This window comes from Trematomus bernacchii, unplaced genomic scaffold (assembly GCF_902827165.1).
Source record: "Trematomus bernacchii unplaced genomic scaffold, fTreBer1.1, whole genome shotgun sequence".
In the NCBI taxonomy this organism is placed as follows: Eukaryota; Metazoa; Chordata; class Actinopteri; order Perciformes; family Nototheniidae; genus Trematomus; species Trematomus bernacchii.
The window spans coordinates 3702131-3722765 of NW_022987821.1; the positions used below are offsets into that span (position 1 = coordinate 3702131).

At 42.7% G+C, this 20635-nt stretch overlaps 2 protein-coding genes across 3 annotated transcripts in view; both read left to right on the plus strand.

The window, feature by feature from the left end:
• Nucleotides 1–20635, plus strand: part of LOC117499160 (amyloid beta A4 precursor protein-binding family B member 1-interacting protein-like) — a 611089-nt gene that overhangs the window by 144826 nt on the left and 445628 nt on the right. The gene's annotated exons all lie outside the window — the stretch shown is intronic.
• LOC117499145 (transcription elongation factor A N-terminal and central domain-containing protein) lies at nucleotides 16856–19612 on the plus strand. The gene is made up of 3 exons (XM_034151480.1): nucleotides 16856–16915; nucleotides 18085–18171; nucleotides 18521–19612. The coding sequence occupies exon 3, from the start codon at nucleotides 18526–18528 to the stop codon at nucleotides 19423–19425; it is 900 nt and encodes a 299-aa protein (XP_034007371.1). The 5' UTR covers nucleotides 16856–16915; nucleotides 18085–18171; nucleotides 18521–18525; the 3' UTR covers nucleotides 19426–19612.

Below are 20635 nucleotides of genomic sequence, written 5' to 3' on the forward strand. Positions count from 1 at the left end.
ATCATTTTTGATATCTTTTTGATGCTTCAGTCATGCATATGCAGGGGAAAGGCCCGAGGACACCTTCTTTAAATCACAGTGTTTCACAAAGGCTGATTGATGATTCAGAATTTTGGAAAGGCTCCCGGGCTCTGCACACTGTCCTGGCTCCAGAGGTGGAAAAGGTACTCAGGTCTTAAACTTCAGTAGAAGGAGCAATATCGCAGTGTAGAGAAGTTCAAGTCATAACACTTTACTCAAAAGCCCAAAAAGATAGTTTGAAGTTTATAGTTTCACTTCAGTCGTGCTGTAATTAAGAGAGGTTGTTTGCAGCCATAATGAATGGTGTCTCTGAGTGAAGGTTAGTGTGTATCATGATGGTGGAGCCGCACTGACACTACCTCTCTGTTTCTCTCCACATGGCCCAAAGGAGGGGTTGTTGTTAAGTAACACGAAGCATGTAACATGTTCTATCTGCCATCTATCAGCTTATTATCTTTGTTTTATCGACCCGGGGCTAAATGGCAGGCTCATGCAGCTCGAGATAGCTATCAAGCTGCTCCTCATGTCATTCAGTAAAGCCTCCTGATGGTGTTACATCATACGGAGACATGAGACTTGCAGAGTTGCTCAAACGATGTTGCTCAAAGCCAAGGCTTTATTGTGCAACATCTTACTGGGATCTGAAATGCGCACAGGATGCGATCCCCCATAGGCTCTCATGACGTCATGAGTCATGTTGAGTGAACTCAAATTAATACAGTTACATGTAGTAGTAACAGAAACACAGCTCTCTGGACACCACACCCAATATCTACTTAACCTCATGGATGTTTGACATGGTGTTTATTTTTTATTTCCTGTTGGCAAGGTCAGTGCAGTGGCGATAACGCCTGCTGGCATGGCGGTGAGTCACAGTGGGCCAGCCCAACACTGTATCAACAACGGCAAAGAAACAGTTACAACGAGGAAGCTGGACCCCTGCCATCGTGCAAGAGGTTTGGACCAATGCACGGAGCATTAGTCTCCCCAAAATCTAGATATTTGGTTGTTTGGCTATCTGGAATTCATAAAAAAATAGAATGGCTCTTGGAAAGCATGACTTCTACCAATGGTGCATTCACATGCTCCTCGGATGATCCCATCTCCCGTGTGGTAGTTTATTTCCCAGAGCATTTAAACATGATGATAGTTGTTTTGCCATCACTTGAAATGATAATGAAAGTTCTAAATAATTTGTGTGTCTGCACCTCAACTCATATACCCTTCAAAATATAATGGGTTATTTTATGGCCCATGCTTAAGCCTTCCACCATTTTTTATAAAAATGCGGCACAAATGAGTGTACTTACCCCTAACATGTTAATTAATTTCTTGTCACAACTTACCTATACCAAGCACAAGATCTTATTAACATATTTATGTTCAAAGATCGATTTAAATGTGGTGCATCTGAGCTGAATCCATTATGAACACCCAGCTTTGTATGCAGGGGAAATAAAAGCTGATGTGTGGTCTGCTCAGAGTGATTATACGGCACACACACATAAACACACACCTGCATTCACACCCACAGACCCAAGCTCATGAATGCCGGAGAGCTGATTTTCCCTTTGTAAGCGGAAAGTTTGGCTTCATCCTGAGATTTATTGAAGCTCAAACATCTGAGATCAGGACGCTCGGGGTGTGTGTGCACAGAAACATAATGATGTCATTGATCTCTTGGCTCATTTTATCACTGGATGTCCATAAAGGAATTTCTTTTGAAGAAAAACCTCATGGTGTGTATTTTGTTGAGGTATGCTGCTGCCTTTTCCGTCAACAACCCAGCAAAGTCAAGGACGTCGACACAAAAACTCAAGTTACCATTCTCTTCAGGCATGCGAGGAATTCTGGACCTCATGTTGTTTTGTTTAAAGGAAGTGAATACTCTCTCTGAGAACGCAAAACACAAATGTTATTCCAATGAAAAGGGATGTTAGGCATTACCCATTGTCATCCTCCAATGAATGAAGGAACTAAGAAATGACTCGTTGTTGAATCTCTTCAAATATCCAGCATTGCTGAGCTTGACTTTTAACCCTGCTGTGGTTGGAGGCAAATTAATTTCCCAACATGGATCAACTGACTACGAGATTCCTTATCATCGCAGTGGTTTGCAAAATTGACTTGGAGTCCATTTCTTTCTGGATGGTGGTCAGATTTGTATTTGCAGCCAAAGGTCACGAGTTGAACCCAACACCCGCAATATTGCAAATCAATTCTTCATAAAGTCGACTTCAGGATTCTTCGGGGTTTTTACCCCACATGGAGGAATGAGCCCGGATTGCCGCCAAAATCTGCTCGGCTTCCTCGACCTCCTGAGTGTCCCAGCATGCCTTTCAAAACACATTTTGAATAAGGCCTTTGTGTGCTAGCTCTGTCCAAAAAGGGAAGTCTGGCTGCACTTCACTTCCTCTCCTACTGTCTCAGTATGTACTGTTATGGCTGCTTTCAGTGGTTCCATTGCAGAATTAGTTGGTCTGATTACAAAAAGAGTTTCACACTTTAAATGTCTCTGCTATTTAATAATAGTGTAGAGTTTATTGTGGTTACTTGATTGTCATTATGTGGCTAAACTGGGAATCTTTATACCGTCTCCATGGTAACATATGCAGGTTCGCCATGGATACGTGACTGAAATAATGTGTTGCTGCTAAGAAATAAATGCATATTGTGTCAACCAGAGGGGATTAAAGCTCACACAATCCTACGTGCCCATTTGAAAACCTCTGATCAATCATTGATGTTGATTCGTCAAATCTCAAAAGAGATGACTCAATAACGGTCTCTGGAGACAATCAAAAGCTACAGTAACAGACTTCCCAGACGGTGACTCGCTGATACGGCGAGTCACACCTAATCAATAACGATAACACCTGATTCATTCCGAGTGTATAGTAATCTCAATTATAAGGATACAGCCAGTGAGTATTATCAGGTTTTTAATCTCTGGAGATTATAATGTGTGTACATGAGTCAGCAGATTCATGTTTTTGCAGCACAAGAAGGAATTGATGCCTTTTGGTTGTATTTTTAGGAGTTTTGTGTAAATAATTTACAATGCAGGTTTTTTCCTCTAAAATAAAACCTGCTGGAGTGATGCTGTTGTCGCTGCACGAGGAAGTCAAAGGAGCTGATTGCACTTCCTGTTTTTAGGTGCTAGTCTTTGGCTCAGCTGCGCGCCTTTCTGCCAAGTTTCCTCCATCGGAGTATCAAAGGTGAAGCTGAGGGCTCCATTAATGAATTATCGAGGTCTCTGGGAAGATTGTTTGTTTATGGTGGTATTTAGTTCCCATGAAAACAAGCCGAAGGGACAAAATGTGAAGAGGTTACACACGACTGCAGAAGAACAACCAATAAGAGATGAGCAATGAGGAACCGTGCTAGTGATTCTTGCACTGTAAATCAGGAAATGGGACTGCTGTAATTCCCCTAAAATGCTCAGTTTGAGCCGTTGCTGGGTGAATAGAATACCAGATGCCTGAGTGTCCCTCCGTCTTTGCAGGGGAAACAGCCGGTCCCTGTGTCTTTTTGTCCGTTGAGGCCCCCTCCTAACATAAAAGCTTTAGTCAGACGTGTGCCTACATTCCCTCGCGCCCCCCACCTCCACCGACCCAATCCAACTTGGTCTGGACTCCCGCCCAGATGAGCACCGACTCACCCTCTTTGTCTGCAGATCTGGCACATGACCTGCTCTGGCAACTGGCACCGTGGGCAGCGTTCCAAACGCCACCCATAGACCTATTGTCCCCCGTGCCCCTAAAATACTCCCTGCGCTCCATCTTAGGCACCTCGCCAAGGCGGACACAACAATAATGGCGTCATGTGTTATGAGTGCGGAGTAACGGCTTTGTTGGAGAGCCTCCGCGGGCACGCTTTGGCACCGTCTGGATTGTCTCAGCGTGGTGGTATTAAGACACATTTCCAGGGAAATTATTGTAATGTTTTGACAGCAGGAAGATAGTTTGAATACGTCTTAATTACCTCCGTCAACGAGGGTACGCTTTCGGATCGGTTTGTCTGCCAGTTTGTCTGTTTGTCAGCAGGATTACAAAAACTACTGGCAGTATTTTCAGACCAAGTGGTGCAACGCCAAGACAGCAGCTTGTCTCGCCTATCCAGAAACAGCTGATTTGTGTCAATAAAGGCAACGTCCAATAATCAAAAACTGGTATACCGCATCAGAGAAAACGTGAAAAACCTAGATACAGTCCTCATCTTCTGACATTGCTCTCACAAGTATGTAAATGTTTGGTTTAGCACGACAAAAACTGAGGTCTCGTCCCGTGTGTTGCACAACAGATTAGCATTCCGATGACAGCGGTGGATGTAGGCGGGAGTCACTGGTGTGGGAGAGGCGGGAATGTCAGCTGTGAACTTGAACACCCCGAGCATCCAGGAAAAACTAAACTAGTTGGATGATGGTTGGATAATAAGTCCTTCATTTTCATTTTGTAGGCATTCTAAATTGTGATTATTTGCTATAATAAAAGCAGCTCAATTAAGCCTAAAATGCTGTGAAATTAAAACTCCTGCAGCCAAATATTCACCAGCCTGAGCCAACTGAGCTCCTCAAACCCCTCTTGTTTTTATTTGATTAACAGGGAGTATTGCTTCTCGCTGTGGCTTGTTATGACCTTCTTCTGGCCCACAGCTCCGATGAGAAATTTGAGACAGAACAGCAGAGGATTACCGGGAGAAACAGAGAGAGAAAGTTGGGTAGAAAAAGAGAGGGCTGCCACGATCCCAAGAATCCTCTTCATCCACCCTCCCCCACCGTCTCCTCCTCCTCGGAGGTCAGAGTGGGGTTATTTCCCAGAAATAGGCCCACCCTCGATCTCTCTCTTTTCATAACAAATCTTCCCAAAACACAAGAGTACTCGTAGCCATAGGAGCTTGGAAGCTCATACAGACTGTTGACAGTGTATGTGAGGGGTGATGTGTGTTGTGTTATGGCTGTGTGAGGTCTGGTTGACCGATTGTCATCTCAAACAATCCCTCCTAAAAGCAGAGAAAGCTGCTAAAAGATTGGTGCTGCATTTGTAGAATATCTGCATACAGCCAACTACTGTAGCTAGGAATGTAAATTGCTAATTTCTAGTAAGGTGGAAACACTTAAACTACATGCTGCAAAATGTCACTATGCTGGTGTGACCGAGCCTCTGCTTTGGCTATGTGTGCCCGACAATTAGGATACTAAGGAGACTGATAGAAAGCTCATGATTCATTGGGAGTTATTCTTTATAAAATAAGACATTTAGCAACCCAATATAGCCCCAAGGGAATGATTTGTTTCATAACCACTATTTTTTTTTACCTGAGCCTGTTGCCAAACTATAGTTGTTGCGTTAGGCTGCTTCAGTGATTCCCTTCCATGTTATGTTAAGTGGTAACAAAGTGGTTTTTATCAGTGTAGCTTAGCATGGAAGATGACGTAGTGCACCCACGGTGTATGTACTGCCTTTGGAGGCTTGTGGGAACAATGATAAACAGCTTGCTAAGTGTGTTGACATTGTGACCTAAAGTGGAGATTAACAGAAAAGCATTTTTAAACTCAACAGTTAAAACAGAGGTTTAGGCAGTAAAATGTCTATACGGCCATTTTAACAGATTTCACCAAGCTAAGTGATGAGATTAGATAGCGGTCGAGTCGAACCCCACAGTGCAGTCTCTATCAGCTCCTCAGCATCTGATATAGAAACAATAGGCTAATGTTAGCGCCTGGCAGCCTCTCACATTCCTGCGCCCTGCAGACAGTAGACAACACAAAGCTATCAGAAGCTAATCAATTTGCACAGTGACGAGAACAGGCCCGCTTAATGGATTCTGTCTTCTGCACATCTCTGTCATATCAGGGCTCGGCAGCGGGAGAGGACGGTTGCCAGAGGGGTGATATGGTTTAGTCGGATTGCAAGTCTGGACTCGGTGCCAATAAATAGGACGACTGGTGCTCCTAGCTACAGAGAGGCTGCATGTCGTGAAGCTCTGCAGGGCCACAGATTACTTTTCATTACTTTCAATAGAGCGGACATGCTGATGTTTGCTCCTGACAGCAGCAAGAGCTTAGGATGCTTCTGTGGTTAGAAGACCTTAACTGTTAGCCTAAGAGCATAATGTTGGAAGTTTGCATGTAAAGTGACTGTTTAGCAAAGAAAACTCAGAATCAGCAGGATTCTGAATTTTGTCAGGTCATACCTTGTGCATGTTGACCTACAAATCCCCAGCACCCACCAGACTGTCAGAGAAAACACAGACACACTAATCCACTCTGACAAGATGCTGATAGTGTTGCCAGATGAGAGAGATGTGCAGGTCCTGACGAACCCATTTAGCGTGTGTGTGTGAGTTCTCAGGCTGGATCTTACGTCACTCTTGACAGACAGAGAGATACACACTCAGATAGACGGTATTTGTGGTACCTCGGGTTATACCATCAATCCAACTTTTGTGCTGTTGTCAGCGCTGAAGTGGACATAATATTGCCCTCTAAGTTAACAAGCATCACTAAAGCTCACTATTTATTATGTTATAGTCATCAGTTAAAATGGCATGTGGATGGTACAGTGTGTGCTGTATTGTGGTGGTGATTTAACACCTTGCAAATATCTTCATTGTGGCACTTTAAAAGCACTAATGCATTTGACTGAATGTTGTAATCTGTAAAATAAAGCAGCTATACATGAGTGGGAGTGGAGGAAGCACGGAGGAATTGAAACCTCGTGGTTAAAACGCGAGAATTTAAAGGTCAGAAGAAACAGGATCTCCTCGCAGACAAAGGCAGAGCAGCTGTTGGGACGTCAGGTTTAGTTTGCTGGGCCTGGGGTCGTGTCAAAATCACTGTGTAAACTTCCTTTAAATCTTTAATAACACCCTGATTAAGGTTTGTGTTTAAACAGAATCACTGCTGGGTAAAAAACTGAGTAGGTAGGGAAATTCTTGAGATCATATTATGGTGAGTTTCATGCTGCAAACAAACTCCTGAAAGAAATACATTCCCAACAACATCAAATTCCCCTCTGTTATGAAAATGCTGATCCAGGATTACAGCTCATCTGTAGGTCATAATATCAGCCGCAGTCATGTTAATAAACATATAAGGGAAGCAGCGGAGTATTAACTCCACCACATGAACAGATTGCAGACTAAAATAAGACTCTCCTCCATTTATCAACACTGCGTTGCCATGGAAATGCTCGCCGGGGCCCAAAGTGAACAGATGGCGCGAGAAAATCGATGGCTGCGATTCAAACGAGCTGATCCGCTGATTTGCTTGAAACCCAGGGAGAGAGTGTTTGGACTCGCTCTCAGCTTGTGTTTCACCGGTGTGTGTGTGTGTGTGTGTGTGTGTGTGTGTGTGTGTGTGTGTGTGTGTGTGTGTGTGTGTGTGTGTGTGTGTGTGTGTGTGTGTGTGTGTGTGTGTGTGTGTGTGTGTGTGTGTGTGTGTGTGTGTGTGTGTGTGTGTGTGTGTGTGTGTGTGTGTGTGTGTGTGTGTGCAGGGTTAGATAGGGGACAAACATGTGCAAAGGGTTTGTTGTTTTCTGTGTCTTTCTAAATAAATTCCTAGAGTGTAAACATTGGGTGTGACTCGCATGGTACAACATGTCAGGTAAAACTCTATATATTATTTTAATTTTTTAATATGATAGGGACAGAAAATGTTAATGAACACACGTGTTTAAAACATTTGTAAACGTGGTAGGGTTAGCAGAAATGCTAATTATAATCTGTAAAATAAGCACAAAAATAGCAATATTATTGTAGATTTTGTTTAAATTGTAGTGTTTTTAAGTGTATTTCAATTCAAATAATCTGGAATTGGAGTTGCCTGCCCATGAAACTAGCCTATCACTGTCTCCTCTATTTATTTTAACATCCTTGCTCTTATGCAATATTATAATCTCCTCTCAGCTCCATCTCTAACTGTCACTATCTATCATTAATCTCCTTGTTTTTCTCTTTGCTTATTGAATTCATATCAATAGTGCTGCTGACTGACGGATTTACAGACAGTCTGGCCTTAATGCAACTTTCCAATATTACCCACAATCCACCGGGATACATCTGTGCACTGCAGACTACTGTGTAATGCTTCGAAGTAGCCAATCAGACCTGGTGTTATGTAATCCCTGCATCCATCTGGCAGTGGAGGCAGACAAATTGTGGAGGAGTGGTTTGCATGAGGGAGAACACACACACACACACACACACACACACACACACACACACACACACACACACACACACACACACACACACACAGACTCCCATCAATTTATTTTTGCAGTGAACTTGAACGAGACTGCCATTGTCCCTTAAGACATTTTCTCCTCTCTCCCTTTGTCCACACACACACACACACACACACACACACACACACACACACACACACACACACACACACACACACACACACACACACACACACACACACACACACACCGGCCATAATTGCAAACATTCCTCCACCCCGAGCCAACGTGTCCTGCTGTGCATTCCTCAGACATTAGCCCGAGCCGCAGATGGGAATCACTGCTAACTGCTTCTGTTGCATTTATGTCGTCACACACACACACACACAAACACACACATTGCATTCAAAGTGACGTAGACACCTCTGCAAGTTTGGGATGTTATGAATGTGTTCTGTTGGCTGTGTGAGAAACTGAGCATGTGCAGTATGATGCCCAGAATATATATTTGGAAAGTAACACCTTTATTTATTGTGCATTTATTATTTATTATTCAGCATCAGATACACACCAGAGATACATCCTTTCAAATCTCAAAACTGTGCATAAAAGTAGTCGCAAAACAGTTTATTGTGGTGATGGAGTCAATTTGGATACAGCCTTGAAACCACATCAGGAAGTAGGTAATGTGCCACATTTTATCTTGAGATGTGGAGTCACTCCCGCTTTGTGCCCTGGATTGATAAGGCTTCCCAACTGTTTATAACACACTACAGGAAAGGGAAAACCCAATAAGCAGAATATGGCCCCTTTAACAGATTGGTCAACTGAAGAGAAAGTTAGCCTTTCCCTCTTCACAGCTCCTTTCTGCAGTTATAATTTTTTACTTTCACTGTACAGTATTAACACATCCATGGCGGGAAAAGCCAGACGAGCTATTGTCTGATTGGGGGGGGGCACCGTTGTTGGCGACCAATAAGAAGGCCCCCCTGCTGCGAGGGCTGTCGTGCTGTTCCACTGATCTGTGGGCTCTCCTGCTCATTAGCAGCCTTTGTTGTTGGCCCTGTGTGTGTGTGTGTGTGTGTGTGTGTGTGTGTGTGTGTGTGTGTGTGTGTGTGTGTGTGTGTGTGTGTGCGTGTGTGTGTGCGCACATTTTGGGTGATGAATTGACTGTGGCAGTTAAAGTAAAAGGAAGGAAATTAATATGTATGAGACTTCCAGAAAATGTGTGTGAGGCAGGTGCATCGAGTGTATTCACTGTTTGTAGTGAGGCAGCTTTGAGACTCCACCTGAGGTCAGGGGTCTTCTCTCTTGTTTTCAAACCACAAAACAGCGTTTCCCCTTCTCCACATGGAGCACAAACACGTGTCGCTCTTACCTCATTTTCAGCTTCCTGCCAATTGCCCACATGCAGCCATATTTGGACACAAAAGAGCACGCTCCCATTTTCTGTGCAGGAATTTCCCGATCTGGCGCCTTTATATCTGTTAATCCAAGCTGTGATAACAGTAATAGCATCTTTCAGGGGAGAGAGAGGAGGAAGAAAGCGAGAATAAATAATGTTTCCTCTGCACATAGCTCCCAGCAACTCAGAGGGCTGTTAAATATTTACCTTCCTCAGTGTTTGCAGAACGGGGAAATCACTTTATTCATCCTTTTATTGTGAAATAGTGGGTTAGAAAAAGCAATAAGAAGCCATAATTAGTGAAAGTATGTGTTGCGTCACATCATCCATCTCATTGTCAGCTGGTTTTTGGATTTCTTCCCCCTCTTTTTGGTTTTTGGAGGGCAGGTATAATGGTTTCCAAGCATGAGGTCAGCCTTGAGGAATGTGGGCAGTCCTCGCCTCTGTTTCACTGAAACCACTCACATAACCTCCATCACAAGGACACACAGTTACCACATCAAGAGGATCTAAAAAAAACCTTCATGTCCCTGAGCTGAAAATATGTTGTTTTTGGTCCAGAGAGCAGCCATTGTTTTAAGGAATGTGGGAGGAATGGTTTGAGTATTAAGGCGAGGACAGCAGTCACCTTTAACAGCTTTTTTAAAAGGAAAATATATAAATCTATAATTGATTTTAATATATTGCATTATGCACACTTTGGGTCTGTCTTGTATTTTATATTTGAGTTCTAAAAGATCATGTTGATGATAATCGTGATATATTCAATATGAAATTGTGCCATTTTGTCAATACTACATATGAGATAATATTGTGCAATATCTGTTAATTGTACCTTTTTGCACAGTTGGTTGCAGACACCCTACGCTTATATTGAAAGATAATAAATACTGACTGTAGCGACACATCGATTTTTGTAGATAGAGTCAGTTTTTATTCTCTTTTTTGGCAGATTAATTGAACTAATTTATTTTAGGCGTTTGGCTCATCACTGTGACTCGATCCAAATAATAATACTTATTGTATTATATTATTTTATAAAGAAATAAAACTAAAGCAGGACCTTACAGTTACAGAAGATATCTGAATTATAGCACCCTCTTTGTCTTTTCACAACAGGTGAAATACTTCCTATTTCACAGCACTTCTCAACATTTCTGCATTTTGAATGTAGAAAGACAGTTCTGCAGGCAGTTGACACCAAAACCCCAAAACGGCCGCAGATGTTTTATAATTTTTTTCTGTGTGACCCACATTACAAAATGTGTTCTTTTGACTCCTTTGGCTCACAAAAGAATTGGGTTATTCATGTTAAAGGGGCCCTATTATGCTTTTTGCGGGGTATCCCTTTTCTGTAGTGTGTTTGTGTGTGCATGTAAATGGTCTGCAAAGGCTAAAATCCCAATGTTTAATGGAAATTAACCTTGATTAAAAAATCCAAATGGATGTATTACCGAGTAGAATAGCCCTTTCTCTTTGAATGATAACAGAGAGGAAGAAGACACCGACATTCAGATAGAGAACTGAGAGCGACCTAAACCATCTCCACTTCTGCATTCACCCTCGCCAAGGAGGAAGTGGGATCTCTGACTTCCTGCTGCCTACAGAGGTGTGCAGAGTGGTCCTTACCCAGAATCCCTTGCGAGAATTCAAGCAGCAGAAAGACAGGAAGTGTGACCCGGGCTTGATAGCAACGGGGGCGGCTATTTGTGAGCGCAGAGCAGACAAGGAAGTGTCTGTTCTGTTTCCTGTTGGTTGTTTTGTCAGATGCGAGCGGCTCAATGTGTCTTTATGTGTCAAAATGAACAGTTTGTGCTCTGAGGTCGCCACACGGCTGGACAAAGGAACCTCCTCATGTGCTGCGAGGAGATGTGTGTGTTCTGCAGATCTTGAGTCACATTGCCTGCATCAAGCCATCAGAGGCCAGAGATTGCTATTGAGCTTTGGTAGAGGACGAGAGGGGATAAAAGGCTGCCGCTGCTGACTCCACATCAGTCTTGGTTTGATACAAACCTGATGTGGAATTTTGGCCCTCGCCTCCTTCCTTCCTTTTTTCTCCCCTGGCTTGCCAAATAAGGCCACATCTGCTCAAATGTGAGCTCTGCGTCATAGCTGTCGCTCAGTGATCATCGACTGAAAGAATGAGGGAAAGACAGAAAAAAAAGGTGTGATGCCCCGCTGACTTTTATCCCCTACTTTACTATGAAATGCATGACATCATCTCCCCCCTCTCTCTCTGTCCTTCCTCATTCCTCTCTTTCTTTATCCTGCCTTTTTCTTTCATATGTTCACTGTTATGTAACCTTTGCTCTAGCATGGAGAAACATTTCCCCTTTTACTCGCCTGGCCACAGCTGCTGTGTTTCACTTTCTGTCATTATCAGAGTGCCTCAGATTAAACCTCTTGTGGTGTGTTCAGACCAAAAACGAAATGGCCTAAAATGGCAACTTACTATTTATCAACCCCTGATGTAACCGCTGGCTTTTAAAGAGGTGATAAATGAGTCCTTGCTTTGGTGCTTTGGCGCAAGAGAATTGAGGACGGTTTTAAAATAAACCATGTTTTGTTGCTATAAAAGCACATTTGAGCCTCAATCCATATTTTCTGCACATTTGGTCAAACTTTTTACCACTTTTTCTTTCAAGGCAAATCAATTTGAATAAATCTTATTTCAAGTGAATTTCAAAATAAAAGCAGCAAATTGTTCTTTTTTAGTAATTTGCACCATTTCAGCCCTAAAAGTAAATGTTTGACTTGAAGTAAGCCTCGATGCTAGACACTCTTCCTGTTAGTGATACTTCCTCTAAGCTGTGAACAAGCACATTGTGTTTTTCACTTTAAAGTTCCCCTTTTGGTGTGAGCGCAGCAGCTCAAAGGGCGGAAGTGAGACGCAGCGATGTGGTTTACCTCACATCAACCCAGAAACAAAGGCCTGCACTTCAAAGCCAAGGCTAATGGAAAGAGCCTGACCTGTCTTCAGATGTCCCCTCTTAAAGAGAATGTGTGTACATGTGTGTACCATCACCCCGATATCTGTGTGACAGCTGCTTTCATCCCGTCGATAGAGATTTAAGTGACCTCCACCTCCGTCTGTCGCAGACTCCTCATGTTCAGCAGTTCAGAGGTGAACTATTTGCAGACCTGGAGGAGAAACATCAAACCTGTGTGATGTGAGGGTGTGTGTTCATGCCGAGCGTGTTTGGAAAGGTTTGCTTGACCTCTGCACTGCAGCCTTAACTCCTTTAATTAAAGAAAAGTATGCTCTTCTCCACTACAGTATTTTCTGTCTTGAAAAAACATTATCAGTCACAGGGACTTAGACACTGAACAACCTTCCTCTCTGGCTCATCAGACGTTACGGTGCTTGCAGACGGTAAAAGGACAAGATTCTCTTTCGCTTTGCATTGCCTCTGAGATGCATGCTAACACCTAGTTGCTACATTTTGATCATGTTTGACGCCCAGAAGAATCCTGGGCTGCAGGGTATTTGCAGATACAGACTCCTTAAGTAAAGAGAGGGACTATCTTTGTACGAGACCCTATATTTTTGTGGAAAGATCCTACTTATTGCGTCTTTGATTCAGTTGCAAATCACCTATTAGCTATAGCATTAGCTTCTGTACATAGCAAACCAAGTTGTAGCTGCAGCTGCTTTAAACCTGATTTGTGTTGCCACTTAAATCGGATGAATGCAGATTTCACAGTATTTGTGTCTGGACTGTAAGTGTGATTGCACCCTCTTATCACCTAGTCTGTTCACAGCTTTCTCCTCTCATGCCTCCAACTAACCATGTTTGTGTACAGTGTGTGTGTGTGTGTGTGTTTATTGATTACTTGAGAGTGAGAAAGAGAGAGGAGGTGGTTATCCTATATCCTCGCCACATGACCAAACTGGAATCTGTGAGAGCTTTCGAGCGCGCACAATAACAAACATTCATACTGTAGATGCATTTCCAGGTCATCCCACACTTTTCTTCCACCTTCTATTCCTGGTTTAATTCGGTTTATCTGCGGTTTCTGGAGCTCCTAATCGTGCATCCATCAGACGTCTGAAAGTAGAGGACAGGCGCCGAGAGGAGAAATGGAGGATGCCGGAGGGAGGGGGAGGAATGTGTTTGTTAAATCTGCAGGGGAAGCAAGAAGAGGGGAGAGAAAGAGCAGGATATGAAGGAGGAATAGAAAGATGGAGATACATGGAAAAGGGTAAAAGACAAAGGTGAAAGAGGACCAGAGGTAGAGAAGGATCCTGAACACACTCGCTGCAGGCCCATCTTAACTGTGGGATATCTGGAATTCAGACTCAATCACACAACGGAAATTACCTGCAAAGTGAGGGGGAGAGGGGGGAGTATCAGGCTAAAAATGTAAAAAGGACAGTACATGCTGCCCTCTCTCTTATAGGAACAAGTACATTGTGTCCTTCCTGCACTGGTCATATCTTCTTTCAGACTTAGGGTTAAAACTTAAAAAAACATATTTAGGTGTTCAATATGTCTTGTTGCATGTGTAGAAATCTTCACTTCTGTATCACTTACATACTCTACAATCTTTCCAGGTTTATACCCATTTATATTCTGAAGGTTTCCACAGCGGGGTTTGTTCATAAATCCCTCTCAGATGCTTCATATCTCAGAGAGAGGAGATGTGGTAGTGAAGAAGTCACATTAGACAGAAGCCCGTTAGACAGCGGTGATTTACACACAGGGCACCGCCCTTCGAGACAGAAGCCACTTCAGCTCGTATCTTAATGCACTTATATCACCTGACCTCGTCATGAAAGTAGATATTTATCTGTGTGCTTATAGCTCTTTAGGAGGTAGGAGTGGAGTTATGTGGGATTCTAGCAGTGTAGTCTATCTTTTTTATTACTTTGTATGCTACATTTTTGCAGAAGATGACTACAATAAATATATATTTTTATATATAGCGACAAGTATGCACAAATCAAACTCGCCATGTATTGTAAAGCTAGTTTTACGGCCTTCTAATTTAATCACAACTCATTAGGAAACCACGTACAGGACAAACATACCATTACACAACAATATATTTAATATATGCCCATTAGGCTACTTTATTCACCTACTAATTTGGTAATAATGTGCATTAGACAATAATTAGCTTGAAATGCTAGAAGACAACATACTGCACAATATAATACAATTGCATATAAACAGTATTTAATGATAAGGAAGCTTATTTTCCACCCTCACACACATGATAACTCACATTATTTACACAGGGATTTCCCCCACAGCTGAACCTGAGGAAGCCCCTCACACCTGTGCACATTCGGTGCCGTGCCCCTCCACTGTGATCACATTACACACGCTAGTCCAGTGACGCTGCGCAACTGTGAGCATCCCAGGAGGATGTGGTTATTTGAAACCCTGGGATGGTGGTGGCGGATTTCCCATAAGGCCGAGCATGTTGGTGTGTGTTGGAGAGGGGGGGGTTCCATGGGAAAACAAATGTGGTGAATCAATGTGGATTATTCACTCTGGGGAACATATGGCTGCGACCACAGAGGATTAGCATGTACGTCCTTGAAAGCAACTTTAATTCAGATCACTGCTTTAAGTGTTGTTTGGAAATAAGCTTACAGTTTGTTGCAACCTTCCTTTGAACTATTACCAGGAAATGGGTTGCATCACATCACAAGGATCCAGTTTCTTACAAAGAAGTGACATAGACTTGTGTGTTTGTGTGTCTTGTGATTGTGCTATGACTCCCCTGCAGGGCAAACCACACACACGCCGATATCAGTTCTTATTGTTTCTAGAGTTCTGTTGCAAAAGGACAATATTATGATGACATAACACTCGCTAGTTTATGTGGTTGCATGTTTGGGGAGAATCATTTCCTGCCTGAGGCGCTGCACGACTGTTAATAATAAGTACGAGCTGAGAATGTGACACAGATCAGATCAGTGAGAGCAGAATGAATCCTGTGGCAGAAACACACAGAGAGGAAACACAAAGAGAAAGAGCACTCCAGTCATCTGTTATCACCCTCAAGGTCATGATGGGAGTGTGTGTGTGGCGGGGTGTGATGGGTAAGGGGGCAGCAAGGCAACCCCCTGTCACACACACACACACACTCACACACACACACACACTCGCACGCACACACCCTGTCAAGAGCATTAAGCACAGACACAAAAGAGGTTGATTTTACCTCATGAGAACAGAAATCCACCAACTAGCGACCCTAAAGTCAACCTATAGGGATTGTTCAAGAAAAGGCAAACATTTAATATAATGCAGTCTATTTAAATTTAACTTTATTTTTGGGATAACAGTTGTCATAAAATGTGTAATTTTAGGTGTTTTTTTTAAAGTCTTTGTTCCCTGACCACATAAACAGAAAGGGTAAATAACATTTTGTATGATGGGAAATGTTTCTACTTTCCCAAAAATAAGTCAGGCTTCATGCATCTCAGAAAAAAAATAAACACAAGCTTCCCCTTTTCTACCCTCGCTGATAATATGTGTTTTTAATATTGCACAAAACTCAGCTGATTCATGATTTCCTGAACACATTATATTCTTTTATGCTCACACACACTTTCAGACAAAAGAACACACACTTTTTGCAGTGTGTGTTTTCATGTTGTGACGGGGGTCTTACGATGTTGTCATGAATGTCTGCCCATGAAGAAACTGATCACTTTAACAAGAAAAGCCCCTCCTTAGAATTTCTCAAGCAGCCCAGTGTGTGTGTGTGTGTGTGTGTGTGTGTGTGTGTGTGTGTGTGTGTGTGTGTGTGTGTGTGTGTGTGTGTGTGTGTGTGTGTGTGTGTGTGTGTACATGTGTGTGTTTGAGTGTGTGCTCATGCATACAAGCCATCAAGTGTGGCGTGGTCTTCTCTAGAGGCGGAGACAACAGAAGCAGGATGTGATGACTCCTCTTCTTCATCAAAATGCTGAGAGAGAGCGCCACCTATCTATGAATGATGTGAATGTGAGCAGCATGCTGGTAAAATTCCACTCTCATACACGAGTACTAGTACAACAGGCTGCAGTAAAATGACTTTGTTGATAAGATCCCTGGAGCCTTGTGTGTGTTTTCAGGAATTCCAGTCATGTGTGTAAGGAGAGACGAGAAGCATGGGGCAAGGTGTCGACTCCTGGAGGAGGATGGTCTTTTTATTGAGAGCCAGGCTTGACCCCACCCATCTCAACAGACACACACACGTACACACACACACACACACACACACACACACACACACACACACACACACACACACACAAACACATATGAGCAACCAGTACTCGAGTACGCTACATCAAATTAAGGTACTTTCCACATTATGCTACTTACTCCACCATATTTACGTTACATATTTTGTTACTTTACAGATGAATACACAATATAAATCAACGTATACATGTTACTATGGGTTAGTATATGATGTAATTAATGTAAACACCAATATGACCACGATAAGATGCTGATACTTTCTTACTTTTACTATATTCTGCTAATTTGCAGGTTCATATTTGTCTTTACTGCCTACTGTGACATGCTTTAATGTTCAAAAAGCTCTTTATTGTTCTCATACTGCCTGTGCTGCAGCACCTCTTTTCACCCTCTGTCTGAAACCAGAGCTCAGTCTGCTCTGATTGGTTAGCTGGCCAGCTCTGTTGTGATTGATCAACCGCTAAGAGATGTCTCGCCCCCTAGCCTATCATGTACAATGTGTTGGAGCGCTAGCCAATAGAAGCGTGGGTGTTTCATAGTGATGTCACTATGGTCTGGAAGCAAACAAAGGAGTCCAATAGAGGAGGTTCAGGCAGGGGGGGAGTGTGTGTGGGAGAGAAATGTTCCCTCGGGACCTCCACCTCTATCGGCCCCGGCTGAATCAATCTTAAAGCACATTTATAATATGGGATTAAAATGCTGATGTCATACACAGGTTACATAATGTCCCCCCGCTCAGCTATTTATATGTCATGCAGCTATTTCTGTGTGACAAAAGCATATATAATTAATGGTAGTACTTTTAAATGAGAATTAATAGGTTATTTTGATATTAAAACTCAGATTTGGCGCTGGTTTAAATGTGATTTATGTACGCATACAGCCAGAGGGATGATTCCTATAAAGATAGATTTATTTAATTCAAGTGTCATTAGAGTATATATATGCATTTGGTCTTTTTTTGTTTTGTTTTATAGGATAAGAAATTAAATGGATTACATGTGGTCTTTGTTTGCGGAAATTCACCACAACATGCCTTTTATTGTGACACAAAAACAGATTAAACACAACACTGAAGGGAGGATTATAGGATTCAAGATGACACTCCCCATATCTAGATGGAATCAAATACAAGAAAATAAAGTGTTATTCATGCTTATCTTCAATTTCTTAAGACATCAAAAACAAACTGAGCCTTAATGAGTGAATTGTGTGAGGCTGCAGGACCATCTAGTGGTTAAATTGTGCACTTCCTGTTTTGAAGACAAATCCAACATGGCGGCTCCCGTGTTGACGTTTCCAGTTGAGGAACTGCTCATGTGAAGGAGCTGCAAACCATGAAGGATTTCAGGTAAACCAACTCAAAAAGGAACATTTTACTTTGTTGACTGATGCATAATGCAAGAGCTTGTGTTACAAGGTGCAGAACTTGATATCGATGTTTTGTTTATTTGCTAAATAAGAGTTAAAGAAATGTTTCTTCCACACCAAAAAACGTATTTTCTTTACCATTAAAACAGGAGAAAGGACAGAGCATTCCTGCAGGTTTAAATGCATACTTGACATATTAAATTAGACATTTTTGGGATGTATCCTTTATTTCACATGTGCATTCACCAGTAAATCCATCACTAAAAGTCAAAATTGTACGACCACAGGCACAAGTAGCCCCCCGAATGTTCTTGTCTGTTTCCTTGCAGCCACCATGGATGCCAAAGAAATAATCCACTGTGCTGTGCAGATAGAGAGATCCCTCGCAGACAGGAGCTATGGGACCATCCTGACCCTGCTCGGTGACCTCGGTAAGTCTCAGGTCACAGCGGAGCAGCTGGAGACCACAGACATTGTGAAAGTGCTCTACAGGCTCCTGAGAAGCTGCTCTGATGACAGCGTGAAGCAGACCGCTAAAGGCTTGTTGTCTAAGTGGAAGAGACAGTACAGCAAAGGAGCACATGGAGTGAAAAGCAAGGAGGCCTCTCGTAGGGTTTCTCCTCCACATGAGGCTGGAGATGGAGCCGTTTCCAAGCAAGAGGATTCCCACTTTGAGGTAGAAGCTTCCTGTAGTTTCTCATCTGTGAGATCTAAATGTGTCCAGCTCCTTCTTTCCGCCCTCTGCCCTGAACCTCCTGATCAACACAAGGCTACAGATCTGGCTGCAGATATAGAAAAGCACGTCCATGAGCTCCACACATCCAGCCAGGTGAAATACAAAGCCTGTGTGAGGAGCAGGGTGGCCAACCTGAGGAATCCCAAACACAAGCATCTGTGTCAGGGCCTCCTGAGCGGCGCACTGTCCCCGGAGGTGTTTTCCCGGATGTCTGCTGAGGAGATGGCGGGCGCGGAGCTCCGGCAGCTGAGGGAGGAGTACTCGTGGAGGGGGGTGAGTGAGAGGCAGCTTCCTCAGGGAGTCGAAGGGACACAGACGCAGAAGATAAGGTGCAAAAACTGTGGGGGGTCGGACTGTAGGGTGACCCAGGTGTCCCGGGGGGCCCTGTTCCTGCCGGCGTGGGTGAGGCAGAGCAGCCCCGACGACGACTCCATGACCTTTGTGACCTGCAGCGGCTGTGGGCAGCAGTGGTACCACAGCGGCTGGGTCTGCCTCTGAATGCACACAAACAAAGGACAGAGCATTTTTGCATGTTTGAGCACATACTTGAGATTTAAATAAGACTTTTTTAAAGATGCGTTCTTTATTTCATGTGCCAGTTACTCCATTATGAAAAGCCTAAACATTGCCTAATGCAGCTGCAGAGTAAAACCACAGCTTTTAAATAAGTTGCTTCATCATCTTCCTCCCGCTAAATCATTTCCTGCCTCCTGCACTTAATCTACTTACAGTAACTCATTTAAATGCTTTTCCTGAATCCTCTTTCTCACGTCAGGGGAATGACGTAAAGCCACTTTGGTAAGACCTCTGACCTCACTAATGTGTCGTTTTCTGATGTTAAGGTACTCAGCTGCTCCTAGTGTAAGTAATGACATTCACGCCGCTCGCTTCCTATAATATCCCATTCATTGGAGCTGCACTGGATGAGACATGTGATCTTAGAAAAACTTGAGCATGTGAGTCAGTAATCCGCCTCCCTTCCCCCATATCCCATGATCCTTCACTTCATGATGTGGCACAATGACTAATTTACACGTCATCGTACAAAACAGTCTGAATGCTTTCATAAATATCACTTTTTTTAAAGTAAAAATGGCAGTTTCTTAGCTGAAAGTAAGGTAGATCTGCATATCCTGGCTAAAAACAGACTTTTGTTGTATCTGAAGTTGGCTTTTAAAAGCTAAATTAGGCATGTCCGAAGATAAACCCCTAATTCTCACGGTTCTCATGCGGCTGTATTATCTTGCCAGTTGTTGTTCGGTATCTCAGCACTGTGGCTTCTCAGATGCTCACTATCTTTTAAGTGTTAAGTGACAGATTCCCTCCCGTCAGATCTGTCTCTCGCACATACACACAGATACAAACAGACAACACACACTGCAGACAAAGGTAGGAAGTGTTGGGCTCCTTTGGGTGATCTTAACCATCAGTAAGAGGCTTAAAAACTGCATAAATTATATTGCAATGCACAGTTATATTTCCAGGTATTATCAGCTCACCTAAAACAAATATAAAAAATACAACAAAACATTGTTTTTATTTTATTAAAATATTGGAAATTAAACAGATACATAGGTAAACATATATAAAGACAAATAAGAGCATAACAAATATGATTATTACATGGAATAAAAATAAATAAACATTTTTGATTGCTTTTTTAAGTAAGTGTCCTTATATAGGTCAATGTATTTTTTGAAACACGAAT

Bases quoted from the DNA above. Each gene is read 5' to 3' on its own strand.
- LOC117499145 (XM_034151480.1), top strand. From the start codon at position 18,526: ATGGATGCCAAAGAAATAATCCACTGTGCTGTGCAGATAGAGAGATCC.